The sequence below is a fragment of the Perca flavescens genome, chromosome 7 (assembly GCF_004354835.1).
Source record: "Perca flavescens isolate YP-PL-M2 chromosome 7, PFLA_1.0, whole genome shotgun sequence".
Taxonomy (NCBI): Eukaryota; Metazoa; Chordata; class Actinopteri; order Perciformes; family Percidae; genus Perca; species Perca flavescens.
The window spans coordinates 20,961,663-20,978,138 of NC_041337.1; the positions used below are offsets into that span (position 1 = coordinate 20,961,663).

A 16,476-nucleotide genomic window follows, 5' to 3' on the forward strand; every position below is an offset into this window, starting at 1 on the left:
TACTGTAGGCGTCAAGGTTTAACAGATGAAATGAGCAATTTGACAGCATCACCTCGAGCTTTGTGAAATTGCGCACTTATATTTCAACATTTAATAGACTTTTCTAATTCTTATTCTTTTCTAATTAAATTAGTCTTAATCAGGGAAAATATATATGAAAATCAATAATTAATTGCAGCCCTACAAATTATATCTTAAATAATAAATTAATCCAAAGTTCTTTTCAACTGAGAAAATAGCAGCAAGCAGGTATTCGCACGGTGTTAAGTGCCCTTTGTGTTATAGCCCTATTTCTGCTTGTGTGTACAGTCTCTATCCACATTACATTTTATAATCAGAAATGTCTTTAGTGGTTGTTGTGATGCATATATACCCTTAAAAATCCAGCAAGGGAAATATTTTAATTTCCATCTGCTGCACAAACAAAGAAAGATGTAAAAATAAATGATTTGCCACTGACGTATCTCACACTCTTTTATAGTGTCTAGATTTTTTTTCCTGCTAGTTTTAAAACTTTGAGTTTATTAGATATTATTCTAGCAACATTTGCGGGGGACCTTCACTGTTAATGTAACGACCAAGGGAATAGATATATTTGTAAAGCTGTCCTTTATTTGTACACGACCACACAGTTTCGCGGCCGCGAGCTTCGTGACGCGGATGTGATGCGCGTGAACTGACGGATCACCTCGTCAACGCGCAAGAGCAGCAATGGCCGCTTTGGATCGGCGAAATCCTAATCTCGACGATTTTGTCGGATTAAACTGGAGTAGTTGGGTAAATAGGGTGAATATTTTACCATCTGACGGTGAGTCGCACTCCCTGCCCCGGACCTGTTCTTCATCATGTCACGGTGCCCATGTCCTGTGATTTATTTGTTGTTAACGTTACATACACATAGAGCGGCATAAAGGGCGACCCAAACAAAAGACCCGCTGGGTCCTAGTGCAGGGTGAGTTTGCTAGGAACGTTAACTGGCAAACAAACAAATTAAATAATTATTTCTTTGGTATCTTGTAATTTGGTGATAAAGCATTAGCTAGTAAATACAACGCGGACTTCTTACCTGTGGACAGGTAAATGCACCGTTAGCTACGGTCACACCTAACGTTAACAACAACAACAGCAACAACAACAACAGATCTACGTTAATGTTACTTAAGTAGGATTTGTCCAGTTTGCTAACAGCAACACGTACTAGTCAACAGCTGCAAGTGGACCACATAACAAGAGAGTTGCTGGCAGTGAGTGTATATAAGGAGAGGTTTCAAGAAGCGAATTGTGTCTGGATAACTTTTAAATTTGAGTTAAATCCTTCGAAACGCCCTCTAATCTGGGACACGGACTGATTTTAAACGACCTGTTCCGGGTTTTACTCAGCAAAGCTAGATATCATTAAACCTGCTTCTTGTAAGATGCTACAGGATTGTCCCATCCTAATATGTCATGCTGACTTGTTTTTGCCTTTCGTGCAGCTGGTTCTAATATTGAAGACAGCAGCAAGTATGGGAGCAACCGCTCTGAGACCATGACCCTCAGGAAAGAAGGTGCCTCTTGAAACCCAATTAATCTGAGTGCATCAGCATCACCTCAGGTTCACGTATTTCACGATAACTCAATTTTGTATTCTTCTCCACAGATATGCACACATTTGGTAAATGCCCAGCACACGATGAGATCTATCTGGTGGTGTGCAGCCACTGTGGCCAGGTGGTGAAGCCTCAAGCCTTTGAGAAGCACTGTGAGAGGCGGCATGGTCCTCTCACTATGATGTGTGGACAGTCTTCTACGTTGGCTCCACAGCAGCGACCTTGCCCTGCTCGCCCTCCTTCAAATCATTCCTCCTCTAGAGAGAGGCAGAAAGATGGAAGACGTCATGAAGCCAGTGCCCCCGCCTCAGCAGCATCCCCGGTACACCAGCACAGGCCTAGCAAGGCCCAGAAGGAGGCAGTGAGGTACTGTTGAAGATTGTTTAGTTAATAGCAATGCAGGAAAAGTGTATTATTCTGATTTAGAAGGATTTTTTAATTTAGGGATTGCGGCCAACTTTGCATCCTTTTTTTCCTTAATTTAACTAATGCTATGAAAAGACATATGTGGGTTTAGAGTTGACATTGAATGCAGTAACTTTTCGTTCATTTACAACTTCAATATGTCACTGACCCAGCTGGCAGAGCATCAAAGAATCCATGTACACAAAGAATTACATCTAACATACAAAATGCTTTACAATATGATCCCAGTTAGAAACTGTTTTTATGTGGATAAACCTGAATTTGCTCACCTATTGTATCTAAATGTCAAGCCAGACATGCATAAATCTCTTAATTTTGAAGTTTACTTCTCTAACTACCACTGCAGTTTTCCTTCAGTGGAGAAGGTCCCTCAGGAGAATGCTCCCTTCCCACACCACTCCTCCTCCACACCTCGCCCCAGGGTCCCTCCATGGCACTCAGGACCCCTGCCCCCTGGCCACTGTTCCTCCTCCACTTCTCCGTCAGAGAGACCCTCAGTGCAGAAGCCCACAGCTGGGCAGTCCAGTGAGTCTCACAGTCCTCTACGGGGAACGAGAACCTACAGCCGAGTTTACAAAAACAGCAATAGTAAGTCTTCTGTTTGTACATCTGTTGTTCTTCCCCTGCTGCTTTTCTAGCATGTCTCTTAACGGTCAATAACCATTCAACTTTAAGTGTATTAGCCTGGGTATGGTATGTTTTTTTTTTTTTTATTTATTTTGTTTTGAAAAAATGACCATATGGTGGTCTGTAATCTCTCCACCAGCATGGATCATGTTGACTGTACGTGTCCTGCTGATGCTCACTGACTACTGTGTTTGTTTACTTTCCTATAGAGAAAGAATGTGACCTGAACAAACAGTGCAGAGTTCTGGATCCAGAGGGAACGAAGCTGTGCAGCCAGGAGCGTATATGCAATGTAAACTCTCAGTGCCTCATGGCCTTTTGTCCAATATTGTTACCAGTATTTTTATTGTTGTTCATTATTAACAGAGATATGTGTCTTTTGTCGTAGAGGTTGCATACTCGGTACAAAAACGTAGAAGATTATTTTATGTAATTATCATTTGTTTGGGATGGGATGTAATGCCTCTTTTTTTTCCTCCTGTGCTGTTCTCGCTACACAGACTGATTCCATGCACCAGCAGCAGAAAGCATCGGGAAGGACTAAGACCTTTGGTCAGTTGGCAGAGGAGCATAAAACAGCCTCCGCAGGTCGAGATATAGAGCAGCTTCTTGTCAAATCAAAAGACAAAGAGCAACACCTGGAAGCCTTTAAAGAGAAAATAACTCGGAGCAGTAAAAACTGTCACATTCTCAGGTATGAAATATGATTTGTTTTTCATATTAAAAAAGTTAATTTGATTCAGCAAAATACCTCTTGAGTAATCATTACAAATTGTTGCCGGAGATGAAGTTGTAATTCTCTAAATTGTTGGTTGAGATAAACAAGGGCACAATGACATGAAAGCTAAACAACATAATTACATACTTACAGTGTCACATAGTGATGCAAAGTAATGGCGTGTTGTAGAACAGCCGATCTCCAAATGTCCATCTGGTTACCTGTAGAGCACAGCTAACCTCTGAGCATTGCTACCAATCTCTACTTACACCTGTTTTTATTACACATAATGAGTTGACACAATAGGTGAAAGGGGCAAACATGACAAGCATAGAAAATAAACAAGGATTGTGTTGATCAGACAAAACATCAATCAATTTGAAAAATGCATGTGGGAGATGGTACCATTTTGATGTTAATATGTTTCTCTTTGTATTCTCTTGCCTTCTAAGCAGGTCCAGGGAACCATCAGAAAGCGTTCCAGAGGAGGAAGGTGACAGCACTGTAGAAGTGCAGGCACAGCCTCAATATCCCGTCAACCCGAGTCTGCTGTCAGGCGAGGAGAGTGAAGACTATGAGCAGGAGGAAGCCACAGACCTGCCTGCCACACCATGGCACCCTAAACCAATCAGGGTGAGTGCAGGAGTAGTTTTGTATGTGATTGTTTAAGTGGAAGAAATGTAATTTTAAGTAGTCGTGATGTATGGATTTGGAGATTGAAAAGCACTGGGCTAATTAAGTTTCCTTTTCTCATTGAAAATAAAAAACAACAGGTTGGGCTCAGTGGATTTGCCTATGAATTATTTTTAAACTCACTGTTTACACCTCTTAAAAGGACACATTAGTGTGTCTGTATTTATAAAACTGTTTCTGTTCTGTTAGCTATGCACTTTTGGATGCCGCACATTGGGCTGCAGCATCTTCACCTTCGATCGCCGTTTACAACACCTGCGGTTTGCCCTCAGTGCCATGCTGGAGCACCATGTCAGTACACACTTGTGGAAGTGAGTATTACTACTGTAAACTATAGAAATATCTATTATTTGAGCAGGTTTCAAAGGCTCCGGCTGACGCCCATAAACGTCCGCACACAGCAAAATAATAGAAATGGGAAAATACAGGCAGAGGGCAAAGTCTTTGCTATACAGACACTGCCACTTCTAGTGGGTCATAAGTGATGATTGAGAGGGGTCAGCCTTTGGATAATCTGTTTCATAACGACATTATGCTGCAGTTGATCCAACAGAACCAAGTTCAGGGTAAGTGAAAATATCTTGGATGTTCTGCCTTCTTTTCATTTACATAAAAAACAGGAATCCTAATCAGCTTTTTTCTTCTTCTTTTAATTACAGGAAAATGCCACAAGTATCATCAGGTCTCAGGTCACGTCATGTAACCCCTCCAACGGTAGGATCACCGGTCAGGACTGGGGCCAGAGCCTCTAACTCCACTGGCTCCCTCAGCCTTGAGTCTACCTCACTGGGACAACTGGAAACCAAAACCGGTCAGCACAACTCTCACAGTAACAAACTGCCTTCTTCCATTACATCTGCGAGACTTGGGCCTGGCCGACGGCGCAACCCTGTCGGGCGAGCCAGCAAGGCTCGACTGAGGGAGGAGGAGCTTATGCAAGATGCAAGCGCAGCACAGAAAGCTGCCAAGCTGTCACACAGCAGTGAGGACAAATCCTCCAAATATATCCGGGATCCTCCCCTCAATGAGAAGGGCCAGCCACACGTCCCCTCCTCTCAAGGACCAGTAAATGGTACCTGTTCATACGGCAAAAAGCCATGTCCTCCTCTCCACCGCCCCCCCCGCAGCAGAGGGAGGCCCCCAGGCATTCAGCAGAAGGTGGTAGGCTACGAACACAAGGGTCTTGCCCAAAAGCGCAAAGGCAGCAATGAGTCACCGCCCCTTGGCTCCTCACTATCCAGAACCTCCAAGTGTCAACGCTCACGGACGCCTGTGCTTTGGGCTTGGAGAAAAGATCAGACTCCTGAAGAGTGAGTAGCAATGACATGTAATCCTGTAGGTTGCATACCATCCATGTTTTTTTTTTTGATGATGTGGATCAATCCCTGTAAGCCCAAAATGACATGAAAGGCACTGAACATGTTCTTGATCTGAACTGGATTGTGTGTTTTAACAACATTGAATGCATTAGTAGATGACAGCTGTTGTTTACCTCTTCACAGCCCATAAAGAGGACAACCTTAAAAAGACCACCTGGAACCAAGTAAGTTGTCATTCCTCACTAGGGTTGGGTACCGAAACGTGTGCCAATAGGGCAACGTTTCCGACGTAAACGGTAGTAACAAGACTGAATAAGAACAAAAATTTTGGTTCCTCATTTCGGTGCCTGACTTTTTTATTTAAAAATAGTTATTACATTAATAATCAATCATTTCATTTTGACCATATGGCCTTAGCAATAAACAAGCCATCCTTTAATGTCGCCAACAGTCGTTTTGTGCTCCTTTTTTATATTTTATATTATATATATTATAAATATATTATATATATTTTGGTTCAGGCACCGGTTCGGGCACCGGCACCGTTTTTAAAAGTATCGTTTTAGCACCGGTATCAGAAAAAAACCCAACGCTACTCCTCACCCCCCTTTTTTGACAAATGTTATCCAAATAATGCAACGCCAAAATGCACAACTATTCCTGACAACTTTTCTCTTCTCCACACAAGGAGGAAGCCTGACAATGATCCAGTCACGCATTTAATCACGCGCTGAGATATTCCTCCAGTTCTCCCTGCTCAGCTCGCGTGCCAGATGTGGGGTTGTTTTCCAGCTGGGGATCTGTTGCTTTTTTCACAAGTAGCCTATCTTCCCTTAGCGACACAGCCCGGTTGGATGGTGCGTTCAACAACAGGCTCGGCAGTTTAACTCTTTGGCTGCTGGTGGAGGTTAGCGCATTATTGAACCACTCCCTCTAGTGTGTGTGTGTGTGTGTGTGTGTGTGTGTGTGTGTGTGTGTGTGTGTGTGTGTGTGTGTGTGTGTGTGTGTGTGTGTGTGTGTGTGTGTGTGTGTGTGTGTGTGTGTGTGTGTGTGTGTGTGTGTGTGTGTGTGTGTGTGTGTGTGTGTGTGTGTGTGTGTGTGTGTGTGTGTGCATTGGTTTATGTCTTCACATTTCTATGCACAGACATCAGGAAAGAATATTTGTCTGCATGTTACCGTCTGTGTGTATTTTTGCAAAATGTCTATTTTTCTAAGTGACTGTCTCTGTTTAACTGTGTAAGAATGTAAAAATACCTCAATCTACTCATCATGCTGCTAAAGTGAAAAGTAATTTCATGAAAAAACAATAAAAAAATCTTGAATCCTTTTTTTTGGTGAGTTTAGTTTACTCATGAATTACTCAAACTTTTAAAATTGGCTGATGCATTTGAAAGTTTTTCTTATTTTGATTGCTGCTTCTAACACTGGTGCTATCCGGTATTTTGGAAAATGAGTTGAGCAATTGAGCAGAAAGCATTGTTTTGTCCCCATTTAACCAGGTAGACACGATAAAGCTTAAAACTCTTATAAAAATTAAATAACCGCTTTATTTACAATGTTCCAGTGTGTAGCAAGCATTACAACAGTTCCATGTGTGTATATATATTATACACACGTATAAAGAGTGCAGGTAATTGATCTAATCGGAAGACCCCGGAATTAGGTGCATTTGTGATACAATGTGGTACGATATACCTAATTTTTAATTATGTGTGTATCAGTGATGCAGTGTGCATTTGTTTACTTTTATAGTGAAAAGTTGTGTTGCACCTGTCAAACATACAGGTTATTTCAGTTATTCAAAATTGTTTTAAAAATGTGTTATGCTTAGGTTTGTAGTTTAGATTCTTACATCAAAAGTAGTTTAATATGGACAATTTGAAAAAACATTAACGAATTTTCTATTTGTACACTTCCAAAATAATCTGTTTAAAGTTGTCAACTCTTTTGATTAGCAATAGTTTAGATGTGGCCAGTAAATGGCAGTGTTTACATACAGTAGGTCACTACCTAATTTTACCACTAGATGGTGGTATGCCATCAATGTTCTCAGAAAAAGCAGCATGATGACCCTTTAGCTTTTCCACCAAGTTATATAAGCACAGATTGTAACTATTGTGGTCATGTGAAGGTAAGAAAAAGCTTAAATCTGTTCAAGATAAACAGTTATAACTCGCAGGGAGTTTATACGTGGCACGTGATCTGTGCAGATCGGACTTGCCGTACAGCTCTTTGATGAAATGTAGCTAAAATGTAGTCAGTTTCTAATCAAGGAAATACATGGCGTTATATCTAAAGTTTCCCCAAATGGTAACTCTATATTTATTGTGTATGTAGCTCTAAACATTAGTCATAGAAAGTTTGGCACAATGTCACCGCTTTGTCCTTAAAATACTCCATGAGATATCAGCCATAAAGATTTAGAAGCAAATGAAAACAGGATCACGTCACAGGTGATCTCTGGAAATAGTAAGAGACAACAGTAAGAATGGAGTCCGCACAACTTGTAAATCGTCATCTTTTTATTAAGTCAAAGGATCAGCAATTCTTTATCTTTAATGCCTACTAGGTTGCACCAACCTGCAGTCAGAGAAGCTCTTAAGTGAACCATGCAAAGCCATTCCACTCCAGCTGCGAGACCTTTCTGATTTTATGGCAGTGACCAACCAGCTCACCTTTGAAGCCGTGGTCAATGAACTCCGTGCTTTTTATAATGTTAAAATCTCCATTCTTGTCCTGTGGACACTTGTAGTTGCACACTGTTAAAGCAGCAAGCTTTTAGCCTGACCACCTCAGGGATGTTTCCGTATTGCCACTACATAGATGAACGGAGATGGATGTATTTCAGGCAGAGAACACTCCCTTCCCTAATCTGTGAGAACTGATCATTAAGATAACAGTTAATGTACAATTAATGCAAATGGCAACTGGCCTGTGAACTGTACAGATCTCAAAACAAAGTCTTATTGATGCTGCAAATGTGAAAACATTTGTATATCGTATTACATTAGAACTTAAAACTGACATAGTCCTGAGAATATTTATTTACCCTCTGACTTCATATCCATTCAAAACCCATTGTGTACCAGGAATTCATTGGTGTGGTAGAGAGATCTCTTAATTTTCCTACATTCCTGGCTTTTATGAAATATTCAGAAAAGTTCTTGCTTTAATCGTTGTAATGTTATCCGTTTGAGAACTCACCTTCGACTCCATACATCATCTGAAATAGCCACCAATCTGATTAAGCACTGTGCTTTCTTGTTGAATTCCTTATGGCTTTATGATACTGACTGAAAATAACTGGTGGCTACATACTCACTGTCCATTTAGGATGTATCAAATATTTCAAAACTGGCACTCCTGTGCAGTTTTTCATACATGTTTAATATATATTTTGTGTTTAACCATGTTGTTCAGCAGTCAAGTGTAAAATACATCATATGTCAATAAAAAACTAAACCCCACCCCGCTTAAAAAATAAACATTTATGGTTAAGACTTGAATGTTGAAACAACTAACAGTAGCACAGTGGCAGACAAAATGCAAAATGATCAACAACAACAGATTATACAAGAATACAGTTAGTACACTGGTAGAACATAGCAGTACACAATTTATCAATACTGAACACAGAAAAGTGAGTCTTAATACATATGTATATACTGTATGTATAGATATATATAGGAAGGCAGATTTGCTTTGGAGAGAACAAAACCAATCTTCTCTATGTTAGGACCTTCGCAATGTACTTAGTTTTTCTCTGTACAGAACTGTAACTTGTATTTTGAGTGAAAACTTAGAGGAGAAGACCATGGCAGATTCATTTTGATTTACACTGGGGTAATGGGGGGCAAACACATTCTATTCCTTGATGGTTTGGCAGTTCAATGTGTGCTATAAAACAGCTGTAATATATGTGTATATGTGTATTTTAGTTTTTAGCCACTTCAGATTCTGTGATGTGGCATTTTGTAGCTTCTCATGCTGCCTTGAGTGGCCAGGGCTTGAAAGACTGATCCCATGGTGAGAAAGCAGGGAACAGCACGTATATTTCAATTCTCGAGGGCAACATTTAGGGGCTGGATCCCTAAAAATGGGATAGATTCTTCGCCGATTGCAGCCAGTCAACAGTAGCGCTAAATGTGGCTTTATTTGAATGCGTCTTGTGGTGTTTTTGCTATTTTTCCACCTGGTATTCCTATGGGTGAGAGAGTGGAATGATTCACACACCACCTCTCTGATAAGTGTGACTTCCTTTTTCACCCACACACAGAAGATGTTGCGTTGCACACTGCAACTGTGAATATAACATCAAACTATTGCGCTCAGAAATATCAGTATATATCTTCACATTTGAGAACTATATTGATATTTAATTGCAAGATGTATGTGATTCTACATACCAATCTGTTCTAATATGTACTGTGGTGTTGAAGTGGAAAACTAAAAAGCATTCAGCAATAAATTTGAACATTATTTTTTTCCAAGTTCTTATATTATATTTTCCAATCACGGTGGGAGAGCAAATGTTCAATGAAAGCTCCAGGCATTAAATATACAGTACATACACTCATAAACAAATTAGAGACTACTTATTCATTGCTTGGTAGAATGATTGCTTTTAAGTCAGGCCAGCCTCGTAATGACAGAGGTAAAGCAAATACATCTGGGCTGAATTGAGGCATTGTACAGGGAGCCAAAGAGAATGGCTTTGTGTTGCTGTGACTCATGATAACACACCTATCCCCTTCTGCTCAGAGAGACAAAGACATGGAGAACAGAGGGAAGCTGCATCCCATCAAAAGATGCAATTAGCATTTACGCAGGGCTAGCCTTTTTGCATTATGACCCAAACACCGCACAGTTTAATGCCTGTTTTAAACCTTGTTAATTAAATATGCACAGCATATGAGGTGTCTTGCACGGGAAATTCACAATAGATTAAATTGTAATTGAAATCTATAATATAATTGCATCTTCAGAAGATCACAATGTGTTACATTAGGTTTCCTGTCAGTAGCTACAAAGTATAAAACCAGCTCTCTACTGTCAAAGCCTCATCAGCATTACTCATAGTCGTTTGGAAGAACCCTGTAGCTTTTATTAGGTGGCACACTAATGTTTATACTGTAAATGTGCAAGAACTAAGAGGCAAATTTTTTGATATACAATTCATATATAAGCAATGTTCTGCCTCGAGCTGGTTAACTATTTTATACCATACCTCTTTGTAAATTGATTCCTATAGCTTTCTCCTGTATCGCTACACATATGACTCTGAATACAAAAAGAGATTGGTCTGATGAACTATATGAGTGTAACTAAGTATCAGCCATAAAGTAGGATGGAAATGACCTGCGATGGCCTCTTAATATAATGTTTGTGCTACTGCTTTCTCAATGACTAAATGAGAATCTGATGAATGCACATTTTCTTTATCCCACTTAAAGATCAGTACAGATCAGCCTGAGACCTCGTATAATGTGGGTTTATGGCATGCTGTTTCTCTATAGTGTGTCAAGGTTAACAACAGATGAATTCATAGCCTTGTGATGGCGGCCGTCTCTGTCCCTGTGTTGATAGAGGATGGGTAAATGTATCTATGATCTAATGTTGTAGTTAAGATGCAATCTATTCTAGTCCTTGTAATAAATATAATTATGGGTCAAATCGAATTTAAACCTATGCATTGTATCATATGCTATTTCCCACACTTTAGCAGTTAATGGATCACATCCTGAGTGCTGATATCAACAATATATCATCTACGTTTTGCTCTCATAAGACTTGAGTAGTTTCCACTGTTCATGTACGCTGCCGTTCCTTCACAGTATGAATATTAAGTGCTACAGATTAAAATGCTGGAAAAGTCCTGCTTATTGTCCTTGTCAGCAACAAGACAAGTTTGTTTTTGTACTCTCTTTGAGATTATTGTTTCCACTTGCCAGCAACTACAGATGAACATCCCTCCTCTGTTTCCTCCCAAAAGGTCACAATCACAGTTTGCCTTAAGTAAAACGATGGCTCACGTACCATTTACATCCTGTTGTGTGCCATCCATCCTCTTTGCCGGTCTCATCTCAGACCACCATGGGAGTGTCTGAAAAGACGGAGCTGATGGATTCTGCTACTGACTTCTTTCTCTTTCCCTTCATAAGAGAACCAGCCTCTGCATCCAGATCACCATCATCCTCCTCCCCATTGGGGTTCAGCTTGCCGTTCTGGCCCTGCAATTCCTTGGAGTCTATAAACGCCACGTGCCTGTTCAGCTCGGCCTTGAGCGCTGGGTCATCGTGGGTCGGTGTCACGCTGAGCATGGACGAGTGGATGCTGTCCTCACCCCGAGCCTTACCTTTATTGGGGCAGCAGAAGCAGCGACATGGTGTCAGGTAAAGATACATGAGCACCAGCACCACACTGGCCAGACAGCCCACCAAGGTGGTGTACGCTGTGTTCAGGGTCTCTCCGCCCCCGTTCATGGTGAAGTTGTGAACCTTCAGCACCACATAGATCGTCTCATTGAAGACCTCGCTCATTGCAAAGCAAGTGTAGGTCCCAGAGTCATCATTTCTGATCGAACTAATCTGCAAACTCCCATCTGGCAAAACTTTTGCTGTCTGGTTGCTTCCAGGTGTCACCACCACATTCCCAGGCATCATCCAGGTCTTTAACATGTTCCTGTGTTTGGTGTCACAGCTAAGAATCAGCCTCTGCTCCAGAAAAGCCTCTTCATCTGCCTCCTTGAATGTGCTGCAGTTCATATGATCATCGCTGAGATCAAAAACACCTACTTGGGTTTTTTGCGGGCCAGGCAGAATACACGTGTAGTCGCCTTTGAAGTCCACAGCGGAGTTCAGCTTTCGAATGTACCAATGGGCGAGGAGAGTGTAGAGATCACAGTGACACAGCAGAGGGTTATTGTGGAAGTAGAGACCATTTTTAATCCAGGCAGGCAGCACCTGGAGCTCATCAATAGGTAATATCTTGATCTTGTTGGAGGACACATCCAGGAGACTAAGCTTCTCCAGACGGGACTTTTCCTTGACCAGCTCCAATGGGAAACGGGAAATTTGGTTCTGGCTAAGGTAGAGCTTCTGAAGACTGATCATGCCGATAAAGGCTGAGCGATCAATCTGGGAAATTTGGTTATTGTACAGCAAGAGAACCTCCAGGTTGACCAAGGGCTCAAAGATGAACTCGTCCAGCAGTCGCAAGTTGTTGGAGGACAGGTCTAAGTAGCGCAGGTGCTTCACATATAGGAATGCCTCTGAAGACAGGAATTGGAGACCATTATGGCTGAGGAGGAGGTTATGGAGCTTCAGGAGCTTGACTGGGGTCCACTCAGCTCGCAGCCGCACTATCTCATTGTAGCTGAGATCCAGCACAGCAGTGTAGAGCGGTAGACCTGATGGGATGGTGGTCAGATTCATCTTGGAGCAGCTCACTATGTTTGAGGCGCAGATGCATGTCTTATGGCAGTTTAAGGTGGATGCTGCTGCCCCTGGAAGCCAGAGAAGAGCCATGCAGAGGGTGAGGGAAAGGACCCATCTTGGATGCTTACTCCAATGAGGTAATGTTTCCAACAGGCTGTCACCTGTTCTGGTGGAAGAATGCAACATGCTAGCGGTTGATCTAAATCCCAGAGAGGTTTACTACGATCCCATTCTCAGAAAACAGCATGGAAGAGCAGCTGGAGGATTCCAAAGCATTGCTGATTGAAGGCTACAAAAAGCAGAAACAAAGGCAATAAAAAGATATTATTATTAGACAGAAGTACAGATTGTACTATAGATAGTTAGATATATAGATAGATAGGCAAACTTATGCACATTATTGCCGTGGAGGTAAAAAATCCTAACAGTACCACAATGGAAATCTGTGACACATATGTAAACAGTAGACATATGAACTTCCCGTCACTCCCACATTGAACATGTCTTTTTATAGGCCTACAAGTACAAACACTGCATAACTAATGCTGCTGTTTCAGATGCTATTCATTGTTTGTTTACATCAGTGATGTCTGTAAACACAGGTATAAAGTATGCCTACCTTATATGTTTAATTATAATCCCTTGAGACAAATATAAATACTATAGGTATCACTGTTCTAAATATACCTGCATTGCCTAAACAAAAAGTAACAAACAGCTGTTATTTATTAAAGTAGCATATTAAAGGTAATTTTGTTAAAACTCTAGAAATGCATCATATCTTGTATTTATTGTTTTGCAAGTAAAAGCTGAATATGCAAATAAAGGAGCGTGTAGCCAGACTCATGAATGCACAGCATGGGCTGACTGCAATATCTCCCTCTGAAATGCCAATACAGCCAAAAGGGGAAACATTAAGTCAAGTATCTGTATTGTGCATACTGTACAGTAGGCCTAGTTGAGTAAATGTCTAGTTAATTCCCACCTCTGAGCCCATGTGGACATGCAAGTATAGCCACTGTCTCTAGCCTCCTCGCGCATATAGGCTACGGTACAAACTTCCCCCTGCTGCGTTACACAATGCGCGTCTTCCCTCAAAACAAATACACACGCACACTCCCGGTACTCACGCTAACCCATGTGCATTCACAGTCCTGGAAGAAATGCATTGATTTTCTTCTCTCTCTCTCCCTCGCTCTCCTTATCTCTCTGAGACAAAGAAGAAAAAGAAGGAAAAAAACAGTTGTAGTCTAAAACATAAAGAAGAAACAAATGAATAAAATACATAGAAATGGGAAATTATGCAACTATTTACGTTATGTCATATTCTAAAATGTCCTTATCCATTTGTGGAAGAGCTGTGCAAACGTTGCATTGCACCATTCTGCTCGAAAACAAACGAGCACAACATGGAAACGTGAGCCGAGAGATGGAGAAAAGGAAACCGAGAGAGACACCTACCTTCGACCTGGATAAAGCGATGTTGGATTTCATTAAAACAGCTCCTCGTCTGTTTATAACGTTGCCCCAGACAAATAGTCCCCGTCTGAATGAGTGTCTGCTGTTGAGGACAACAACGGATGCAAGGAGGAGGGGAGAGCACTAGGCTACAGATATCCTCGCCAAAATAATCCTGGTCCACGCGGCATCAAAATTACGCAAAAAAAGGTTACGTAAAGAGCAGACAATGCACGTCCTTTTAATTTAACTACTGACAATCACAGTTAAGCGTCTCCGTATTAATTAGCTGCATTTGCTTTCAACTGAACATATTGCTCTGTACACACACGAACGCACATCCGTCCTTTGCAGATTGGCGCATTTCGAGCAGGTCCGGCTCCTGCGGGGTCTCATCAGCAGCCATGGAGATAATTAAGAATGAGCAAGTCTGTAGCTGACAAGCTTCCCTGTGGCTCCTCGTGTCTCCGTGCAGTGCTGCTGCTGCAGTGGTTGACGTGTTTTCGGCAGAGGTAATGCGCTCAAACCCAGAAGGCGCTGCTTACCGAAAGTGGCCGCAAGATGCGCTGAGGAGACGCACTGCTGAAAACCCAAGAGGGAGCTGAAATGGAAAAGTCGAACCGGCCATGAAAATGTTATCCATTGTCCATTCGAATGACCGTATGTAGGACAGGTCGTCTCTATGGTAGTTTTACAACATCACCGTCCTTTTTAGTCTACTATGATCAACTCTGCCCAGGAGCAGAGGTTATGTCATTGATTGATAACAATGTTCGGGTCAAGATTGACAGCAATTCTGCTGTGCTTTTCACGGTTATACTCCCAGGAGAAAAAACATCAACACACCTTTCCCCTCATTGTCATGCCCTGTTAACCTTCTCCTTTTGGTCTTATATAAAAACAACATATTGCAGTCCCAATGCTAACCAAAAGTGATTTCGCTTAAACAAATGTATAATATAGTATAGCCTATTTGTTGGCATGAAAATGTGAGACAAACACCCGGGTGGCTGGATATTCTTGTATGCTTATCAGCTAAAATAAGACGTTGTGGCCATACTAAAAAGTCACACATTTTTCTCTCCTTGTCACAGTCATCTTCACGCTACCATCTGACTGCTGAATATATTAGCAATCACTACATGTTCTGGCTACTGCCACTATTCTTATTTGTCAAAATATATACGAAGATACCTACTCATAAACTGTACTATCTTTGATTGATTAATAATCCATGGGGCTTAGAATGAGAAATGCATGTGGTATTTGTTGTCGGTTCATCTGTGATTGATAAATTAGTGATCCAACTACAGTTAAGTCATTCTGTATTTCGACAGAATGTGTAACTGAAACCTACACAGAAAGCAGCCATGTAACTACATCCAGTCTTTAAGGATCTTTAAAACTGAAGGGACACTCCTTAAATGATATTATTTCTGTGGGTATGTAGTTAGCCCAGGTAACCTATAGTGGTTTTACTATTTACCTCAGTACATTATTTTATGGATGAGAACATCAGTTAGGCAGGCGGCAGCCTGTCCAGCTTTCTAACAATGATTTCCTCACATTGCTCATTCCATTACCACTTAATGTACAGATTCTGTTTATGTATTTGATTAGGTCTTTTTATGAGCACCGGCAGGGAAAACCTTGTCATTTTTTACTCAAGTGAATCCGCCCACATGCTGCCTTTTGAGATTTTTTCGGGTTTTCCTCAATTCACAGATCTGCTGCAGCGAGCTTGGCTTTAGCAAAGCTGTGAGAGCCTGCACATTGCCAATAAGCTGCTACACCATTGTAGCCTCCTACTCAAAATGCCACCAGGAATCATTTAATAAATGAATATTATAGCAGCAGGGGACACAGGATCATTTGAATGTCATATGAATTATTACTTCATTATAAGATGATATATGAATGGGTGCGACCCTCTTCTGAGAGATTCAATATATCTTGATAACAAACCAGCACTTTGGCCCCCCTGTAATTGGAATTATTTCAACATTGGTCAGACCCTAGAATTCATTCATTGAGTCATTTTCAATTGTATCTCTGTCATTTTGCTGATTTAATGCCAAATTTAAACTCATTTGACCAAGAGCAGAGTTATCCATGGGAGAAAAAGCAGACAACTACTGTGACCTTTTGTGCCATACTGTGCTTCGAATGTCACTTTGATTTAATCTGTTTTTTTGTAGACATTAGTTTTT

General features: G+C 41.1%; 2 protein-coding genes across 7 annotated transcripts; one reads left to right on the top strand and one right to left on the bottom strand.

Moving 5' to 3' along the window:
* Nucleotides 1-633: 633 nt before the first annotated feature.
* Nucleotides 634-6,360, top strand: atxn7l2b (ataxin 7-like 2b). Of its 4 annotated transcripts, none has more exons than XM_028583445.1 (11): nt 634-808; nt 1,476-1,547; nt 1,640-1,955; nt 2,362-2,603; nt 2,852-2,934; nt 3,143-3,336; nt 3,813-3,993; nt 4,243-4,364; nt 4,713-5,363; nt 5,556-5,596; nt 6,061-6,360. In XM_028583445.1, the coding sequence occupies exons 1-10, from the start codon at nt 712-714 to the stop codon at nt 5,560-5,562; spliced, it is 1,965 nt and encodes a 654-aa protein (XP_028439246.1). In that variant the 5' UTR covers nt 634-711; the 3' UTR covers nt 5,563-5,596; nt 6,061-6,360. The 4 variants fall into 4 exon arrangements, with proteins under 4 accessions (XP_028439246.1, XP_028439247.1, XP_028439248.1 ...); XM_028583446.1 differs by having other exon boundaries at nt 3,816-3,993; XM_028583447.1 differs by lacking the exon at nt 634-808 and adding an exon at nt 979-1,076.
* A 4,215-nt stretch (nt 6,361-10,575) lies between these two features.
* Nucleotides 10,576-14,760, bottom strand: amigo1 (adhesion molecule with Ig-like domain 1). Of its 3 annotated transcripts, none has more exons than XM_028583264.1 (3): nt 14,270-14,760; nt 13,939-14,017; nt 10,576-13,097 (listed from the first exon to the last, which is right to left on the bottom strand). In XM_028583264.1, exon 3 carries the CDS (start codon nt 12,992-12,994, stop codon nt 11,456-11,458), a length of 1,539 nt encoding a protein of 512 aa, XP_028439065.1. In that variant the 5' UTR covers nt 12,995-13,097; nt 13,939-14,017; nt 14,270-14,760; the 3' UTR covers nt 10,576-11,455. The 3 variants fall into 3 exon arrangements, with proteins under 3 accessions (XP_028439065.1, XP_028439066.1, XP_028439067.1); XM_028583265.1 differs by lacking the exon at nt 14,270-14,760 and adding an exon at nt 14,124-14,188; XM_028583266.1 differs by lacking the exon at nt 13,939-14,017.
* Nucleotides 14,761-16,476: the final 1,716 nt, after the last annotated feature.